The sequence below is a fragment of the Parus major genome, chromosome 1A (assembly GCF_001522545.3).
Source record: "Parus major isolate Abel chromosome 1A, Parus_major1.1, whole genome shotgun sequence".
In the NCBI taxonomy this organism is placed as follows: Eukaryota; Metazoa; Chordata; class Aves; order Passeriformes; family Paridae; genus Parus; species Parus major.
Genome location: NC_031773.1, coordinates 48,448,312 through 48,466,705, shown reverse-complemented (window position 1 = coordinate 48,466,705; position 18,394 = coordinate 48,448,312). Strand labels below are relative to the sequence as shown.

General features: G+C 52.6%; 1 protein-coding gene and 1 non-coding gene across 2 annotated transcripts; both read right to left on the bottom strand.

Moving 5' to 3' along the window:
* Positions 1-11,060: 11,060 nt before the first annotated feature.
* On the bottom strand, positions 11,061-17,869 carry RPL3 (ribosomal protein L3). The gene is made up of 10 exons (XM_015628759.3): positions 17,767-17,869; positions 16,547-16,739; positions 16,143-16,311; positions 15,168-15,303; positions 13,888-14,074; positions 13,349-13,509; positions 12,956-13,057; positions 12,387-12,482; positions 11,790-11,909; positions 11,061-11,170 (listed from the first exon to the last, which is right to left on the bottom strand). Exons 1-10 carry the CDS (start codon positions 17,767-17,769, stop codon positions 11,126-11,128), a joined length of 1,212 nt encoding a protein of 403 aa, XP_015484245.1. The 5' UTR covers positions 17,770-17,869; the 3' UTR covers positions 11,061-11,125.
* On the bottom strand, positions 13,678-13,770 carry LOC117244505. The gene has a single exon (XR_004497716.1). It is a non-coding gene; the product is annotated as a small nucleolar RNA U83B (small nucleolar RNA).
* Positions 17,870-18,394: the final 525 nt, after the last annotated feature.

Here is an 18,394-nt window from a genome sequence, read left to right as displayed (position 1 = left end):
TGGTCTTACCCCCTCATCCTTCACGGATGCGTAGAAGTCCGGCTGTGCAACACTGCATGAGGCACGGGGAGCAACACGAGGTATGTAGGATTGGAATGCGTGTGAAAGGCCAAGATGTGCCGGTGAGAGATGCAGAGCATCGGTTTCCTACATCCTGAGTCCCCAGTTTCCCACCTGGGTCCCACAGAGCATCCCACTGGACACCCCACACCTGCAGCATCCTCCCTGTAACTGGAAGCTCATGAGCCACCCACTCACCATGGCTTTCCCTGCCTCCCCAGGTGGCCAAGCCCTGCCTGCGGGGCAGAGCTGGGCTTCTGCATTCACATCTGCAGAGTGAATGTGGCCCATCCAGGAGAAAGAGCAGGTGTGGATAAATCTGGAGCATAAGGAGGCGGAAGAGTCCTTGCAGCCTGGAGGAAACCAGCTGCCAGTGCTGGGGTAGCTCAGGGGAGGCAGCAGCAGCAGAGCGCAGGGCAGGATTGCAGGAGCTGGGGGAGACTCAAATGAGGAAGTTAGTGAAAAGCATCTGGAGATTTGAGGTCAGGTAATTCCTCATATAGCAGTTCCTGCACCGCTCTGGGAACGGACAAACAAGGCCTTCCTTCCTCCCAGCTTCCTCCTCCTCAGCAGCTCTCCTTTTCAGGAGAGGCAGGCAGCCAGCCCTCTCCTCCCCCATCGCTGGCTGCATCCCTAGGGGTGACCCACCTGGGCGGTGCTCCAGGGCTCCGCACACCTCCCTGCCCTGCGTGGGACGTGTGAGCTGCGTGGGCACAGGGACGTGTCTGTGGCTCACACAGGGCAGCAAACGGTGCTGTCCCGCCGTGGCACAGGGTGGCCAGCCAGCAGCTGGCACTGCTTTGGGCAAAAGTTGGAAAGCACCTGCTGGCCTGCCAGTGCAGTGAGGTGTGGCTGCTATTTTAGGCTGGGAAAGCACAGGAGAATGGATCTGAAATCTCCCTGCAAAGCTGCGGTGGGCACTCAACCAGGTGTCAGCTCCAGCACTGGCGAGCCCAAGTGGTGGTGCTATTTTAGGAATGTATTCTTTTTCTCTGCTAGGCTATTTTTGGAGGCTGAGTAGGTACCAAAAGGACCCAGAGACGTTGCAGATAAGGGTCTGATGACATTTTGACGCTTATGTTCCAGCCACACACACTGCTCACGGAGGCAGACCCCTGGGGATTGCAGGCACTCCTGGCAATAGCAGCAGCATCCTGGCTGTGCTGCCCTTTCTGCAGGCAGCAGGGTAGGGGTGCTGTAAGCTGTTCCCCAGCAGTGCTGCCCCAAATGGTCCCCAGTGTCCCACAGCATCACTCAGCTTCATGTATCACTGATGGGGGAAATCCTCCTCCCTGGCTCTGGAGCAGGCACATGCCATGGGAATGGGGTTATGGAAGGGAGGGGGGTCTACATCTGATGGAGCTGGAATGAGCTGAAGCCACAGAAGGATCTGAGATGTAAACGCTGCCCCTTGTAACAGAAAATGTGTCTTCATTACTTACAGCTTTGGTACGCATCCTCTTCTTGGAATTCAGGATATGGGAGCTGGATGGGGGGAATTAACCTTAGAATTACAAGTGTGTTGAGGAGAAGGGTGTGTCCACTGTCATCACACTCCACTGCCACATGCAAGGCCAGGACCTAGGGAGCTCCCCAGCCCAGCCTGGCTGAGGCACTTGCAGCCAAATCAGGCCAGCAGCTAGGAGACCCAAGAGCTTTGCTCTCTTCTGGGAGAGTGGATTTCCTGCCCCAGAGCCACATGAAAGATCCCTTGGCTCTTGGGATGCAGCACTCCTGACCTGCACCTTTGAGAGAGAGGAAGCACATGGGGGCTTCCTTAGGACCTGAGAGGTGCCATGGATGGGGATGAGGACAGGGACAGCTTGTGACCCTGCCAAGCAGGGGCTTGCATGCTCCTCCTGGCCCTGGGTGAGATGGATGCCAGGCCCTCTGACCTTTTTACTCAGAGTTTCCTTTTGTGCCTGCAGGACAGAGGGCCTGTTGTGCATGCAAGGCGCAGGGACAGCCCCCTTGGCATTCGGGGGTGCTGGAGGGGAGAGCTTTGAGGCAGCAGTGAGGCTGGCGCCCACGCTGCCATCGAGTGTCGTGCTGTTCCCATGGCCACCCTCACCAGCCAAAGCTTTTGCAGCAGCTGGGGATAGAATAGAGGACATCCCCCAGGTCACCCCTTCCAGGGCTCCTCCATGGCAAGAACATCAGTGTTAGTTGGCAGCTGCCTCCTCTCCTCACTTGGGGACACCCCCGTGGTCTCTCTGCACCCCAGAACTCAGTGCAGGAGGTTGGGCTGGGGGAGATGGAGGAGCAGTGTGCCGGAGGGATGTGACGTGTGCTGTGTGCTGGGACTAAGACTACTTGTCTGGGCTATCTCCAGCACAAGCCCATGTCTAACTCCTTCTGAATGTCTTTGTTCCCCTCAGTGGCGTCAGCAGCTCTTCGCTCCCTCCAGGAGATGATTCTGCTTCCGTCTCTAGAGTTTCCTGTGTTTCTCCCCCCTCACTCCTGTAGAGCCAGGCAACACCAGCACAAAAACAGGATTTGAGTGGCTGGAGAATTATCCTGATAACAATACCAAGGAGACAGTCCTCTGGACGGGACCCTCCCTAGAGTCAGACCTCCAAACAGCTCACACCAGCCTTTGGCACCCCCTTCCTCCCTGCCCCTGCAGCTACTTGTGCACAGGGGAGATTTCAGGCAGGGGAATGAGCTCCCAGAAAGGGGAACTGCTCCATGCCAGCAGGTCCTTCCATCCCCACACCTTGGCCATGGTGGCCAGGCAAAGCAGCTCTGACATGTCCCCAGCTGCTGTCCCCATCACCAGAGCAACAAGGTACCATGCCGTGCTCTCCCTTGCCAGCCCAGCTCCATTTCCCAGGGAACAGAGCATTTTTGGGGAGCAGGCAAGGGTAATTGCAATCTGCCTTCATCCATGAACAGAGCTGAAGGCGGCTCTGCCTTACAGGCAGGACCAAGGAAGCTAATGCCTGCAGACAAGCTCCCATGCAGCAGCAGTACTGTGTGTCCACCTCTCCACCCCAGGCATGCCCAAAGGAGAGCTGGGATTGCTTAGCATCCTACATGGAGATCTGAAATTTAGGGAACTCTCACTCACGGCCCAAAATATTTTCCTGGATCTTCTGAAGGAGGTCCCACCCCCAGCTGCTGGCCACCACTTCCTGACGAGGAGCTGCCGCCCTCCCAGCACGCTCCTGGAGCCACGGGAGAAGCTTTGCCCACTTCATCCAAAGCTGGCCAGCACAGCCGGGCCAAGGGAAGAGGGGCCCGAGCGAGCCTGGCTGATGGTGTCTGGAGCGAGCGAGGAAGCACATGCACAGACTGATCTGCTGGCAGGTCTGGAGGCAGCAACGAGCACTGGGAAGGAGCTGCAGAGCAGTAGCGCAGCTGGAGCCTGGAGAAGGTGCATCTGCAGCCACGCTCCAGCTTGTTGAACAAGCCAGGTCTGTGTCTGCACCACCCTCCCCCTCCCAGGTGCTGAGCTCATCCCTGACCGAGTGCTCCCTTTGCCTTGCAGGGCAGGGACCTGCAGAGTGGGGGACAGCAGACACTGACTGTGTGTGCCTGAGTGACACCCCCCTGCCTTTATGGCCCGGGAACCTTTCCACTGTGCCCTGTTCTGACACAGCACCCGCTTCCCACAGGGGCTCTGGGTAGCTCGGGGGTGGTGCAACCCGAGAGAGGTCCTAGAAATTGAAGAAGTTCTGCCTGCTGCAGCATCCAGCGAACACCAGAGCTGATGGAGGGTGCGAGATGCTGCCTCCAGCCATACTGATTCTTCCAGCCCTACTGAACCTTCCAGCCTCAGCCCTGATCTTGCTGTTCCAAGGGGAGATCGCCACTGCCCTACCTTGTAGATGCCCAGCAGATGTGCTGGGCCTTGGAGCAACTGGTGGGACCGAGGCCAGCTGTAGACAGGAGCTTGTCTAATCAGGGCCAGGGGATTGTGATTCCCTCGTTACCATCAGTGCTGCTGATCCAGAAATTCCTGGCAAGGGAGGAAATCTGATTTTTGGCCAACACAGGAGGTCTCTGACCAACAGAGGCAGGAAATAACTACGGTGAGCGAACAAATAAATGGTGCAACTGTAGCTCTGCCTTACATGGTCTTCACGGGGAGTTTTCCTTTGTTTTTCAGATTGCCTATTTATACCGCAGAGTGTGAAAATGATGTCAGCAAAGCCTCTGCTCCTCGCCACAAAGAAAACCAGCCTTGAGAATTTTTGCTGGGCTGAGAGACCTCCTTGATCAGAAAGGTTCAGAGGCTGTTCACAAGGCTGGTGGACCTGGTAGGAAAACCTAGCTGCTGTGCAGTTCCTGAGGAGTCCCTTCTACTTCCACATGTCCAGCTCAGGGGGGCAGTTGTCCCAAACCCACCTAGAACATGGCTCTGCCCTGTAAACGTCCATCTTGCCTAAAATGTACTCACAACTCCTTCCCGGAACACCTCTAACCCCTCCACAGCCTCCCATTCCTCACTGTCTTTTTGCTCCTTTTTTTTTTCTATCCCACTCTCCATGGCAGCCTTTAAGGGTTTTGGCTCCTGCCTGCTCATCCTGGCAGTGTTGGTCCAAGTCTGCCCTCAAGGACAAGAGAAGAAGGAATAGGGAGTTTTCCTTGTGGGACTCAGCTGCTCCCCTGGGAAATCCCAGGAGATATTTTGGAGAGCCAGACTCCAAGATGGGTCATCCCCATGCTCACAGGAAGCAGGAAAGAACAGACTCAGCCCAGAGGAGGAAAGTCCACCAAGTTCAAGCTGAGCTTGTTCAGCTATGGATGGTGGGCAGCAGTGGCCATGCTTTGGGAAAGGAAAGGAGGAATAAAACTTTCCTTCCCACCATGTCTGTCCCCTGCAATTAGGAGTGGATACAACAAGCCCACACGAGTCGGAGTCGCTCGGTTGCCAGCAAAGCCTCGGTGCTCATGGGCAGGGGCGGCCGGCGGGGTGGGAAGGGAAAAGCCAACATGAGTTCAAGGATTGCCGGTGTACTTGAGACAAGAAAAACTCTTTCTGGTGACACATGCATCAGGTGTTTCCAGACGATAACAAAACCTGCCTGAGGTCATCGATATTTAATTAGCAATGAGCTCGGTTAAACATTATCCCGGGGGCAGGAGGGAGGGGTAGAGGTGCTGAATTGGAGAGAGATTTAACTCTTTGCAGAGAAAGAGAAGGAGGAGGGAAGCTTGCCTGCAGGGAGAAAGGGTCTCCATGGTTGGACCCCATCAGATTCTGACAGGAGGCTGGACCCGGGGGTGGAAAATCCTTGGGGCACGTGTGTCTCTTGGGTCTCCAGGGGAAAGAGGTGCTTTTTACCATGGAAATGAAAAGCTCTAAATTTGGAAGCTCGGTGCTCCTGCACCCCAGTAGCCCTGGGGCAGCCATGCACGGCTGCTGGAGCAAAAGGCTGGTGAGCAGTGAGGCCAGTGGCGTTTCCCCACCGGAGCCCTCCCGGCCTCGGCCGTGCCAGCAGCTGGGGCAGCGCGGCGCTTTCTCTGGGATGGCTGAGTCACAGCCCCGCTACCTGTGCGGGTTCACACCTGGGCCCCTGCCCCGCCGCCGTCTCCACTGTTTCCTGTGGCACACATCCCACGTTCCACACCGCAGAGACCCAGCTCAGCGCCCTGGGGGCAAGAAGGAGGAGCAGGAAGGAATGAGGGGACAGTGCTGAGGGTTTCCTTTCGGGATGAAGGCTTGGGTTGAAGAAGAAGGGATGCCGAAGGCTCAAAGTGGGGGTGACATGCATTTTGGCCCTCCAAGCACAGCCTGAAACCCGGCATGCTCCAGGAGGAGATGCTGTAAAGGTTCCAAAATCTGCCTATGAACAACCACCCTGCTCTATCCTTCCCCAGCCACTCACACATGCTGCTCCCTGCTACCTCCCCCCTCCAAAATCCCCTCTTGGCTGCCCCAAACCTGACACCCATAATTTACCCCTAGATCACAGGGACCTGCTGAAAGATTGAGCATGAGCTATGCTGTGAGGGGGGACATGAAAAGCAGCTGTGTCTCCTGCCCACAGCCAGGCTCCTCTGCCACGCCAGCAGCCCTCAATACTGGGGTCACCTGGGAAGGCTCCTGCTTGGAGATGGGAATGGAAACCTCCCTGGGAGATGGACAGGACAGCACAGCATGGCTTGGGGTATGGTCAGCCACAGCTTCCATCAGCTGGCTGATATCCCTGGGGCCTGCTCCTGCCCAGCAGGAAAACCCCTCTTGGAGGGAGGGCAGGTGAATCTGGGCTGGTATTTGCCAGTGGCTGGGTGCCAGGGGATGATTCCACTCTGCCTCAAACAGAGCCTGGGGGACAGTCAGCCTCTGCCAGTGTTCAGTGTCACCTCCCTAGGGATGCTGCATGCTGTCCCTCCTGCATCTCTGGCCGCAGTGGAGGCAGTGCTGGTGGTCTCCCATTGCTGAGTGCCTGGGAGGGATCCCCAGAACAAAATGGCCTTTGGTGGAAGGGTCTGATGAGATCCCCAACACAGCTGCATGGTGAGAGCCTTGGGCTGGGATGAGGCCAGCAGCAAGAGGTTCCAGCACCAAGGATGTACACCCTGCATCCTCATCATCTGCAATGCAGACAACCTGCCCAGCACAGGTGAACTGTCTTCCTAGAACCTCGTCCTTATCCCCTGCTTGTCACCAGGGCCAGGCATCAAAGAAGAGGATGGATGTGTGGGACAGATACAAACTTCTGCCAGGCACCTTGCCCTTGCCATGGGCAAGCATACTCCTGCTTTCCTACCCTGGCTGCTGTGACATCCATGGGCAAAGCCCACACGTGACCCATCAAACACAGCTGAGGTCCTTCAGAAGTGGGAGAGGGAATGAAGCTGAGGTGGGGAAGGTGCCACAGTCCTAGTCTTGTACCACTCGCCCATAAGCTCTGAAAATGGTGGGGAATGAGGTGGGGGAAATGAGCAAATCCCCATTTTAGGGGCCGAATAAACATCAGCAGCAACCCTCCAGGTCTTCGAGCGAAAGAGGAGGCTGCAGCCCCAGGCAGGGTGGAGCAGGTCGGCAGATGCAAGAATTTCATCTGCAAGGAGCAAGGAAATGTCCCGGAGCTGTTTGATCTTATTGTATGGAGGGAAGCGGGAGTGGGCGTCCAGCCTTGCTGGAACCAAACAAAGATTATAAATACCTCCACCATCAACAGCTCCTCGCCGACCTGGCCTGCCAGAGCCCCGGCTGCTGGCTGATTCCCAAGGGGAATAATGAGCTTTGGTTTCCATCCACCCCTTGAACACAGTGGCAGAGAGGAGCAAGAGTGCACAGCAGACAGCTCCAGCCACAAAGCTGAGGGGGGAATTATCCTGTGGAATGATACATGTGGGGGTAGCTTCTCTCACTGACTGCCTGCACGGCCGTGCCCAGCAGCAACGGCCCCTGTTGGCTTCAATTCAGTCTCTACTGCCACTGGTGTCAATAAAGAAGTTTAAAAACACATTAAAAGCCCTGTGATGTGGCATTTAGGTGTGAAATGATGTCTGAGCCTGGTGGACAGTCTCAGAGAGGTGTCCTTTAGATCTCCAAGCCAGATCTAGGTATATGTCTTTCCCTGATTCAATCCTTGGGTTTGAATTTGATGCCACACACGCTACTAAGAATGCTGCCTGACATCAGAGTGCTTTGGGGCTTGTAGGGAGCTGGGTGGCACCTGGGCATCCAGGGGACCCTGGCACAGGAGCTGTCCCTACCAGGAAGGGAGGACAGTCCCATGCAGTTCTGGGGAAGTTGGGAGCCTGTAGAAGATAAGTTTAGTCTTCCCCCATGCACCCATCGGTGGCCACAGAAACATGTGATTCCCCAGCACCATCCTGGGGGAAGGAATGAAAAGACTTCCCAAAACTCACATATGCTCTCATAAGTCCCGTGCCCAGCCAGGGAGCAGTGCTGCATGTCCATAGCAAGAAGGCCCTGGTGGCCCTGGGAATGCAGAAACTTCAGTTTTGGCTCTGCTTTGGCACAGGGAGCTGCAGTCCTGGAGCAAGGCTGCCTGCCACCCCCTTGCCCCACGCTGGGAGTGCCTCTGTGGGGAACCACTCCCCACCACATCCATGCCCCCAGGTCCCACAGGCACTTCTAAGGGTTGGTGAGAAGCCAGCAAGTTGTCAGGTACAAAAGAAGTCCCACACTGGGGGGGCTGCAAATCAAACGCACGCCGCCCTCGGGACAGCCCGCTGGAGCTGCTCTGGCAGAAAAGCTGCCGCCGTGCATGAACCCGGCTGCGCCTCCCCCGGGGCATCTTCGGCAGCCCTTCTCCCCCATCGAGCATAGCTGAAGCTCCCTGCTTGTCACTGGGATCAAAGGCAGGGGCCGGGGTGGGAAGGCAGGGTGTCAGCTGGGCCACTTGTGAAGCTCACTGCTGGAGCCAAGACCTCCAACTTGAACCCATTTTTTTCACCCCCCCCCAGGCATCCTTACACACTTCTAAGGTCTGCGCTCCAGCATCACAGCTGCATCTCGTTTCATCTTTGGCAAGGAAAAGAGGCAGCAGCGCTGGCTGGGGCCAGATGCTGCTGGAAAAGCCCCCCCAGCCGGGAGAGCGGGGTCCCAGCCCTGCACTGCTGCCAGCTGGGGAGAACTGGGTGCTGGGGGTGAAACCCAGTCCCGCTTCCCAGCCACAGCCCTCCCACCACCAGCTGGGACAGGGCACGTTCCCACGGCTTTCTGTGTTATTTCAGCAGGGTCAGGGCTGTCCCTGTCCTCCTTTGGCTCTCGGGTTGGCCTGAGCATCACCAGGGTGTGGGATCTTTTCTGACTGGACTGGGATGTTGTTGGACATTTTGGAGCAGGGAAGATGCAAGCAGCACCACCACAGCATTCATGGAGCTGTGGGCTATGAGATGACAGGACCAAAAAGAAAAACACAAAGTAATTAAAAATAAATGTAAGTTACCCAAAAAACGTTTGCTCTCAGGAGCTGCTGGACCAATGTGTGATCTGCAACAATTGCTGCCTGTTGCACTGGGGACTGTCCCCATGCTTTGCAGGAGCAGGAAGGCTGGGAGATGAGAGTTGCAGGGTGGACGCAGGTTTTAGGAGTGGGAGGCTTTGTCAAAGGCAGCTTGGCATCCCTTGGCTTCACTCCCCACCCACACAGCTTGGCAGGGACCTTCCAAACCAGGTTCCCAGGAGCTCCCCAGCAAAGCAGCCTAGGCTGCGGCGTTATCCTGGGGCTCCGGGGAGCGCTCAGAGGGGCTGAGAGATCCACAGAGCCCTGTGCCCCCCTAAGCAGGGCTTTTCTCCAGGCCAGTCCCACCAGCCAGCCCTCGGCGACAAGTGTCTAAGAGGAAGGAGCGCCACCTCCTGACGTTGGATGTCCCCAGGATTCCAGGAAACAGCTTTTGTGGGGCTTTTTCCCCCACCATCCGCTGTTTTATCAGTCAGTAACAATCGCTTCAAAAATAAACAAACCCAAGTCTGGCACTGGGTTCCAAGACAAAGTAACTCCTCCTGCCAGACACACGCCGAGCATCTTCAACAATGACATTCTTCCAGGACTGCTTCCACCTACTTAGGTGCCAATTGGACTAAAAATTCCCTCTGCTATCATTGTCACTTCAAAATCAGCAGCATACCAGAGCTCCCACCACAAGCCACGGTAAAATTAAGTGCTTTTAGAGATTTTCATCATGATAGTCCATAGTTTGTCATGGATGCTCACTCCCAGCACATCAATTTATCCTCATAATCGCAGTTCCCTTGGATGCATCTGACTGGTGAGATGGAGGCAGCAGCAGGCAGGGTTGGCTCAGAGCCATGCCTTCCCTAGTCAGCTAGTACATACCAGCCTTAAAAAAGGAAAAGCCCACCTAAGGCTAACAGGTGGGGGAAAAAGCCTCATTGCTCAGAGCTGCCCATAAAACTGCAGGCTCAGGATGGACAGAAGTTGGGAATTCCACTTTTCTACATCAGAGGAATACTAATTTAAGTATTAAATTAAGATGGATCTTCTCCACCTACCTGCCAATTTGAGACTTGTGACAAGGGGAAAAAAAATTAGCAGGTGAGACCTCTCTTATTTCACTTGGCTGAAATCAGCCAGCAGGTTCATGTGTTAAATGAGGCTGACAGTGAGCCAGGCAGCTCTTTCACTCACCCGGTCTGGTTTCTAGGGAAACAAGGTAAATGTTTTTCCTCCTTCTTGCCACCTTTTAACTCTTACAGGGCTCTCATGCACCACCACAGGAAAAAACTCAACATTCCCACCTTTCCGCACTTCAGATAAGAGCAAATAGGGCCAAGCCAGGTCTGTTTCAGGGCCATGCTGCACTTTGGTGTGAAGGTCTGGAGTTATAGGCCCAACTGCGGCCGTGTCTCCAATTATGGTCAGTGAAGGACACACCAAACACCTCCCCGGGAGCCAGCAGGGTATTTTAGGTCGGGCAGTAACACAACACCAGCGGCACTCACAGATCTTCTGCCTCCTCAGAGGGTGGGATACAGATCATCCCCCTCCCCACCCAGGCAGGCCTGCTTCCGGTCACCTTCCAGCAGGGAAACTGCTTGCATTCAGAAAAATCCAGCTGTTCTGAGCCTGGGACATTTCACACCACCTGCTGCTTTTCTGCTGCTCTCAGGGACAGCAACAAACTGCATTTACAAAGTGTGCAGGCGGCAGCCCCTACCACAGACACTGGAAGGTTTCCATGGCAACAACCAGCTACCTATAATTTAGTGCTTTGAAGTGTCTGGTTTATTTCAAAACCCGTTTGACTCAAAGCTCTTTGTCCACCCAGCTGAGGACTGACAGATGGACTGATACCTCAGCAACTGCAATCACATTTAGGGCCCCTGCTGCTTTACTATTTCACACAATCAGAGATGCCTTGCTCTGACCCACAGTCCTTGCTCTGCAAAACCAGCACTATTATAGCAGCTTCATTTTCTCTAGAGCAACACTGCTATAAGGTTAGCTCATGAGCTAAAACTTTATGTGCTTCTTTGGTTTGAGCCACATGTAGAACCTAGAGTCAGAGTACCAGGCCTGACACACTGATGTATACACAAAGAGGCAAAATTAATTTCTTTAAAATATTTATTTTTTGGTCTGAGAGCACACAGGGCACAGGACCATTCCACCTGTTAGGCTGCCTCCTCCTTTGCAATGCGATCCTTCTTGAGTGGTCCCTGAAAAAAAACCACAAAAAACAAGCTATGTAAACACCAATCGGCACAGAAGACACAACATCTCATAAAGAAATATGAAGACTTAAGAGATAAAGAAATCAAGGCAAAAAAAGCTCTCCATGTTGCAACCCACTGGAAACCCCATGTCCCATTCCCAGAGGTTTTGGGGAAAGCTGAAAGTGGCACAGCCACACTGGCAGACTCTGGCTATGTCTGAGCAGCAATGCTGGTGCCACCTGGTGGGGAAGCTGCTGCTCGGCCCCAAGCTCCTGCCAGGGCCTCCCTCACAGCACTCCCAGCTGCCTTCTCCAGCAAGTGACAAACTGGGAATGCCACCACTGTGAGCACCCTCCTCGTGAGCTGCTCTTAGAGGAAATGGAGCAGTGCTTATTTCTGTGCTTCAACAACTTGTGCCCAAACACAGCAAACCCTCCGACACCAAGAGCTGTCCCAGGGGAAGTGGGACCCCAGGCCCTCTGCAGTTATAACCAAGCTGGCAGGAGGAGGCCTCCCAACTGAAGTTTCTGTTTCACAGGAACCTGGGCCACATGACAGCCCAAAAGCCATCAGCTGCCATGAGCTCAAAGAACACAATAAATGTGCCAGGAAGAGCCCTTACCATGAAAGCCTTCTTCTCCTCAGCTGTCTGGAAGCGGCCATGACCAAATTTGGAGGTTGTGTCAATGAACTTCAAGTCAATCTTCTCCAGGGCCCGGCGCTTGGTCTGCACAAGCAGGGACTGAAAAGAGAGATGCCAGGTGAGTATGCAGCAGCAGCAGCCTTTTAGCCTCCAGTACACTGGCTACTTCTTGTCACCTCTGTGGCTAATGCCTCCTTGATCCCTCTGATCTCAGAACTCAGCTGCTACCATGTGCAATCAACACGTGACCATAAGCCATCTATGCTGCACCTCTGTCCTCCCCAGGCTGGAGATTGGTCAGCTCCCTGCAGCACGAGCCCCTCACTGCCAGTGTCCTTCTGGTCACAAGAATTCTCAAGCCTAAACCATCACTACAAAAAGCCTGGACAGAGCTACCTGCAGAAATGACTTTGTGCCAGTCCCAAAGGCATTACTATGAGGGGGGTTTGTGTAGAAGGCTTGATCTTTCTAGCAAGCCACTTGATTCCCCAGAACAGCACACACCATCTGCACCAGAGGCAGCACAGCTCCCTTTGAACTGCTCCAGCCCACGTGACAGCAGGTAGCACTACTCACCTTGCGCAGGGTCAGGACCCTCTTCTTGGTCCCCACAACACAGCCCTTCACCATGATGAAGTCATTGGTCACCTCACCGTAGTGGACAAAGCCTCCCTGAGGCAAGGAGAGAACAGTCAGTGCTCTGTACCCAGCAGGACCACATCTGCCTACAGATCCACACCACTTCTGGGCCTTGGCCATTCCCACATCCACTGAAATCCTGTTTCCAGTATTGCCTTTCACTGGTCAAGTTTCTTGCTGCAGCCATTTAGTTTTTGCTATAGGGCTTTTATTAAGAACAGCAGAAGAGGCTGACAAAAAAGCAAAAGTTCCTCTTGCTAAGTTGTGCTTTGTACAAGTACCATTCAAGGTTTGCAACATCTCTGTCCTACTGCCACGTAACAAATGCAATTTCCATGTTATACAAATCAATACTGAGGATGACTAAACACCACCACCGCCTCCAACAGCAGCTGACTTATTTCAAGAGCTCTTCATTCAATCATTTTGTGACTTAAACCAAGCCCATTTGCCTCTTTAAGATTGCAGGTCACAAGCAGACACTTGGCACAGCTGCAGCAACTCACCAGAGGGTTAATGCTCTTGTCAGACAAGTCATAATCAGTTGATGCATTGTTTTTGATCAGCTTTCCATCCTTGATTTGGTAACCCTGGCCAATCTTGTAAATCTAAAAACAAAGGAAGTCTACTTAGCAAAAGGCAGAAGAGCCTGTCATCAGATAAAATGTACAGAATTTTACATAACCTCAGAGGAAAGAGTCTACTACACTTAGAAAACACATGGCCATGCAAGAATTTTAGTTATCCAACATAAGCAACCATAACCATGACCACTGTCCCTAAGACAACATTCTAACAGACCGGAACAGCCCAAGCAGAGCACCCCACTCTGTTCACTGTCACAGAGCAAGTGACATCAGGCAGCTCTCGTCCTTCCCCAGCAGCTGAGAGACACCAACCTTCTTGTTGATCTCAGTGCGGTGGTGGTAGCCCTTCTGGCCCGCCCGGGCCACGGAGAAGGCCACGCGGGCAGGATGCCAGGCACCAATGCAGGCCACCTTGCGCAGGCCCCGGTGAGTCTTGCGCGGCAGCTTCTTGGTGTGCCAGCGGCTGGTGACACCTGCAAGGGACCAAAGCAGCCTGCTGTCAAGCTGAGATGTCACCAGGGTCTTCAACCAGTTTAAGCTTCTGTGTCTTTTAAGCTGCAGTCCCCTCAGGCAACAAAGGGAAGCACAGGCCCAGGAATTAACATTTCCTGGTGAAGCTTCCTCCCTGGCTGTCCCTGGGCTGTGTTCTCAGAAGGAAGGCAGCATGGAATGACTCCTCATGGATGTCAGGCGCTGTGCCCAGCGCTCATTCCATGGTCTCATCATTGAACTGTGACAGCAGTATGGATTTACCTACCCAGCTCTTGGCACATGCATTTGAGAAAACTCAAGGCCAGGATCTCATTATAAACTGTATCCTATCACAAAGAGAAGGACTTCCATGTGTTTACCTTTATATCCCTTGCCCTTGGTGACTCCAATGACATCTATCATCTCATCCTGGCCAAAGACTGTTGACACAGGCACTTGCTGTTCCAGCTTCTCCCGGGCCCAATCCACTTTCTCAGCAACAGTGCCACCATTGACCTGGATCTCCATCAGGTGAGACTTCTTCTGTCTCAGGGGGAGCAAGCGCATCTAGAACACAGAAAGCATGACATTCAGCTCCTGCTCTTCTCAAATGGACCCTGCATCCTTTTAGCCCTGGCCTAATCTATTTTTCTAGTATCCTTTTCCAAAATGTAAAACTTAAAGAAGTTATAAACCACACACAGGAACACAGAGTTCTGTAAACCCACAGCCATCAGCCAAATTCCACTGAAGAAGAACAAGAGACAAGAGGCGATAGTTTTAAACTCTAAGAGGGTGGATTTAAATCGAATCTAAGGAGGATTATTTTTATTATGAGGGTCGTGAGTCACTGGCACAGGCTGCCCAGAAAAGCTCTGGATGCCCCACCCCTACAAGTGTTCAGTCAGGTTGGACAGGGACCTGGTCTAGGGAAAAGTGTCCCTGCCCATAGCATGGGGGTTGGAACTGGAGGATTCTTAAGGCCCCTTCCAACCCAAACGGTTCTGATCCTTTGATAAAGCCTGCCACACTTAAGGCCACTTTGGGTTGGATCTCATTTACAGATACTTCTGCTTTATTTAGTAGAGGGAAGCAGTAAGAGTATCAATAGAAGCTGCAACACTACCTTTACTGTAGGAAACTAATTCTAGTAAAGTTAGCCATCTTATTGCACTTAGAGCCAACTGAAAATTTAATGCATCTCCCAAGTTAGACAGAACACTGACAGCTGGGGAGACACCACATCACTCAGCAGAACTCCCCCTGCAGCTGAGCAAGAGAAGCCACTGAAGTCTGAGTGCTTGCAATCCCAACAAAATGCAGCCTGAAATGATGCTGAGCACACAAACCCCTGAGTTCAATGTGCAGTCTGGTTTTATTTGTAGCTGAAATAAGAGTCCAAATCTACACAGAATTAGCAAATGACTGAGCCCAGAAAGTTCCTACTACAGCTCAGTCTCTTTCAGACACTCCTTCAAAATGAGCCAGAGGTTGCCAAGGCTCCTCAAATATCCTGTGAGCACAGCTCTGCAGAAAATGAATCTGTAATGTGCTGAATGAACAGCATCAAGCTGCAGGGGACGGCAGAAATCTCTCTACAGAGATGGAGAAGCCTGCTCTCTCAGAGGTTTCCAGAATAAATGAACTCATAGACACTTACCTGAGTGTGAGCCATGACTCTAATAACCTGGCAGTACTTCTTCATGCTATTGAAATCTTTTTCCAGCTGCTTTTTGCCCTCCTCATCTTGCCACTTCTTGCAGTATTTGGTGAAGGCCTTCTTCTTGGACTTGTGCCTTCAGGAGCAGAGCAGAGACAAGGTTTGGCTAAGCCCTTCATCAATCCCCAAGGAAGTGGGGTGAGCGGAAGGAGTTGCCACCTCAGTTGGCTTTGGCTCATTGCCAGCTTCTAATGACTCTTTTCCACTGGCAAGCGGAGCCTGGAGCTCATCAGACAGTGGCAAAATTGCCAAAGCTGAGCGGAGCTGCCATGAATTCCAAAGCACATTAACATTCACACTACAGAAAACAAAAGACTGTAAGAAGATGTCAAACAATAACAGAATAAAAACAGATTTTCAAAGCAATTGTGAGGTGACTGTGATCTGCTTGAAAATAACCTAACTTCCCCCCCTTGTCTGGCCAACAGCAAGGTCGTTACTAAAACACCCTTGAGAACTTTATTGCTCCACTCTGACGTCTTTTCAGCCTGCCAAGTTCATAAACAGGCTGGAAGCTCCAGACACGCTGGAGCCACACTCGGGCAAACGCACCCTTTCAATCACAACAACAGTGCCTGGAACAGCAATCTCAAGTGACACTTGTCTTCCCCTTTCCTGAGAAAACAGGGCTACAGTCAGGACTCGACACTCAACAACAAGCGCCAGAGGCGATTTCCTTATGTCCGCCCGTCGAAGTATCATCACGTGTAGCCTGTTAAGGAGCTCCCAGGCCAAACCCAAAGCCACCACACCCACACCAAGAAGGGCACTACCTAAAGTTACGCTGCCACCCTCACGGAGCCATTTCATCAAACCTAAACACTAACTGCTAAAAAGCTGTGCTAGGATCATTGCAACCCAGCAGTAAAAAATATGAACCACGACCTGAGACCAGTCAAGGCCCTGCTCTCTCACCAGTTCTTGTAGAAGCGGCGCTTGCACTCATCGCTGATGTGCTCAGCAAAGACGGTCTTGAAGCTACGGAGACCACGAGGAGTCTGCACGTATCCCACAATACCCACGATGACCATGGGAGGAGTCTCTATAATAGTGACTGCCTCCACCACCTCCTTCTTGTTCACCTCTGGATGGAAACAGAAATGCAGCACAATTAATTCCAGCAGGAACTCTTCTAACACCACCTGTTTTTTCTCACTCCCAAGTCCTCCATGTGAAAGGTTAAATGACTCAAGTTCTTTTCACAGAGATGATGCAGGGTAAAGCAACCAACTCTGAAGTCATAATTTAATGCCATGCAAAACTTGCCACCATTCCTGACCAAACCCACCTCCTGTTTCAAGGGCAACATTGATACGTACTAGATCCAGGTCTGTCCACCTCCCGGACAATGTGGGTCATGCCAGCTTTGTACCCCAGGAAGGCGGTGAGATGGACAGGCTTGCTGGGGTCATCTTTGGGAAAGCTCTTGACCTTGCCCCTGTGCCTGCTGCTGCGCTTGCGGGGCAGGAAGCCCAGGGAGCCGTGCCTCGGGGCCGAGAACTTGCGGTGAGACTGCGGAGAGAAAACCGACACTTAGGGCTTGCTACAGACTTGCTTAGGCCCACTTGAGGGCCAAAGCCAACTCTGTCCTTGCCTGAGATCATGAATATTACATGTATCCAAGACATTTCATGTTCTAAAAATTCCCATTATCAGTCACGGGGCTTCTGAATTCCATCAGGTTACAGGAATGTAATCCCCATGCAATAACTATGTACTTCTGACTTCTGTAATGCCCCTTCCGAGCTTATTCTAAGATGGCACCAAGTCCCACCCTAGCCAGGGAACCTCAGCTGTGATTTGGCAACAGCGTGCCACCAGAATTTCAGCCCATGAAAAATGGAAATGAAAATGCAGCACAGACAACTTCACATTCTTCAATGAATTGGTACCAAAACAAGCATTACAGAAACAATTTCAGTTTGCAAAACTGCAGTAAAGCAGCACCTCAACATCCACCTCTGAGTCAATCATTCAGTATTTCTTCCGAAGACATTTTGGTATTTTTTCCACTATCTTTTCCAGTTATTTGTTCTCCTCGAGGACCACCCTTGCAACCTTCCCTCTGCAACCATGTAAAGACAGGGTTCCATCCGGAGAACTCTCAGCCCAAAGAAAGATTTACCCATCCAATCTCACACGCAAATTAAAGAAAAATACCGTGCAGCTATACACGGAACTAAAAGGATATGTGGTTTTATTTAAAACAAAAATACTTGTCACGAGCTACCCTAAGCGAAGTTTAAAGCCCTAAAAAGGCCATAACCACAGGAGCTCTCCAGACACAAAAGCTGCCCCCCTTCCCACAAAAACGATCCCCAAATGCCCCCACAACCGCCCGCTCCACCCGAACCCCGCCCGGCACCGCACGAACCCGCCCGGCCTCCCCGCGCAGCGCCTCGCCCGCGCCCCGAAATGAGCCCCGCACGGCGTCCCGCAGGTGCCGGGGGCGGCGGGCGCGGGGCCGCGCGGCGGCCGAGGCCGGGATGGCGGCGATGCCCGCGGGATGCGCGGCAAGGCCCGAGACCTCCGTACCCACCATCTTGTCCACGCGCCGGGCCGGAAGGGCCGCCCGCGCCGCGCGCAGCCTTTATAAGGGCTCCGCACCCCGGTCTCGCGAGAGGGCGGGCGGTGCGGCGGCGCGCGCGGCGCTACGGGAAGCGAGCGCGGCCATAAAGGTGCGCGGGGAGCGATGCGCGGAAAAACAAGTCCATACAAACCATCTGTCAGGGCTTGTGGGGAACTTCAGTGCGCATCGTGACCCGTCATATAAGATAATACTTATTTCACTTCATTCCACTCCATTTCATTCAATGAGATTTCATTAAATGAGAGAAATTTTGACATTTCATTTCTTGTCATGGAATTTTGACATTGTTTAATTGTTTATTATTGAATTGTTAACGTTTAATTTCATCAAGATTTCATCGTTTCATTTTATTTCATTCAATTAAATTTTATTTCACTATGCTAGTTTCATTTCATGAAATTTCAAAATTTCACTCAGTTTCATGAAAGTTTGAAATTTCATTACATTAATTTTCATTTCATTTCCTTTCTTGAAATGGAGTTTCAAAATTTCATTTAATTTCGTGAAATTTCATCTTGTTGTTATAATGAACACGGGCTTTATCCACCATTGCTTGTGGTATGGAAGGGGATGCAAA

Coding starts and splice junctions, on each gene's coding strand:
- RPL3 (XM_015628759.3), bottom strand. Junction 13,510..13,887: donor CAAGGGCAAGGGATATAAAG/GTAAACACATGG, acceptor GGTCCCTTGCAG/GTGTCACCAGCCGCTGGCAC. Junction 12,483..12,955: donor ACAAGAGCATTAACCCTCTG/GTGAGTTGCTGC, acceptor TCCTTGCCTCAG/GGAGGCTTTGTCCACTACGG.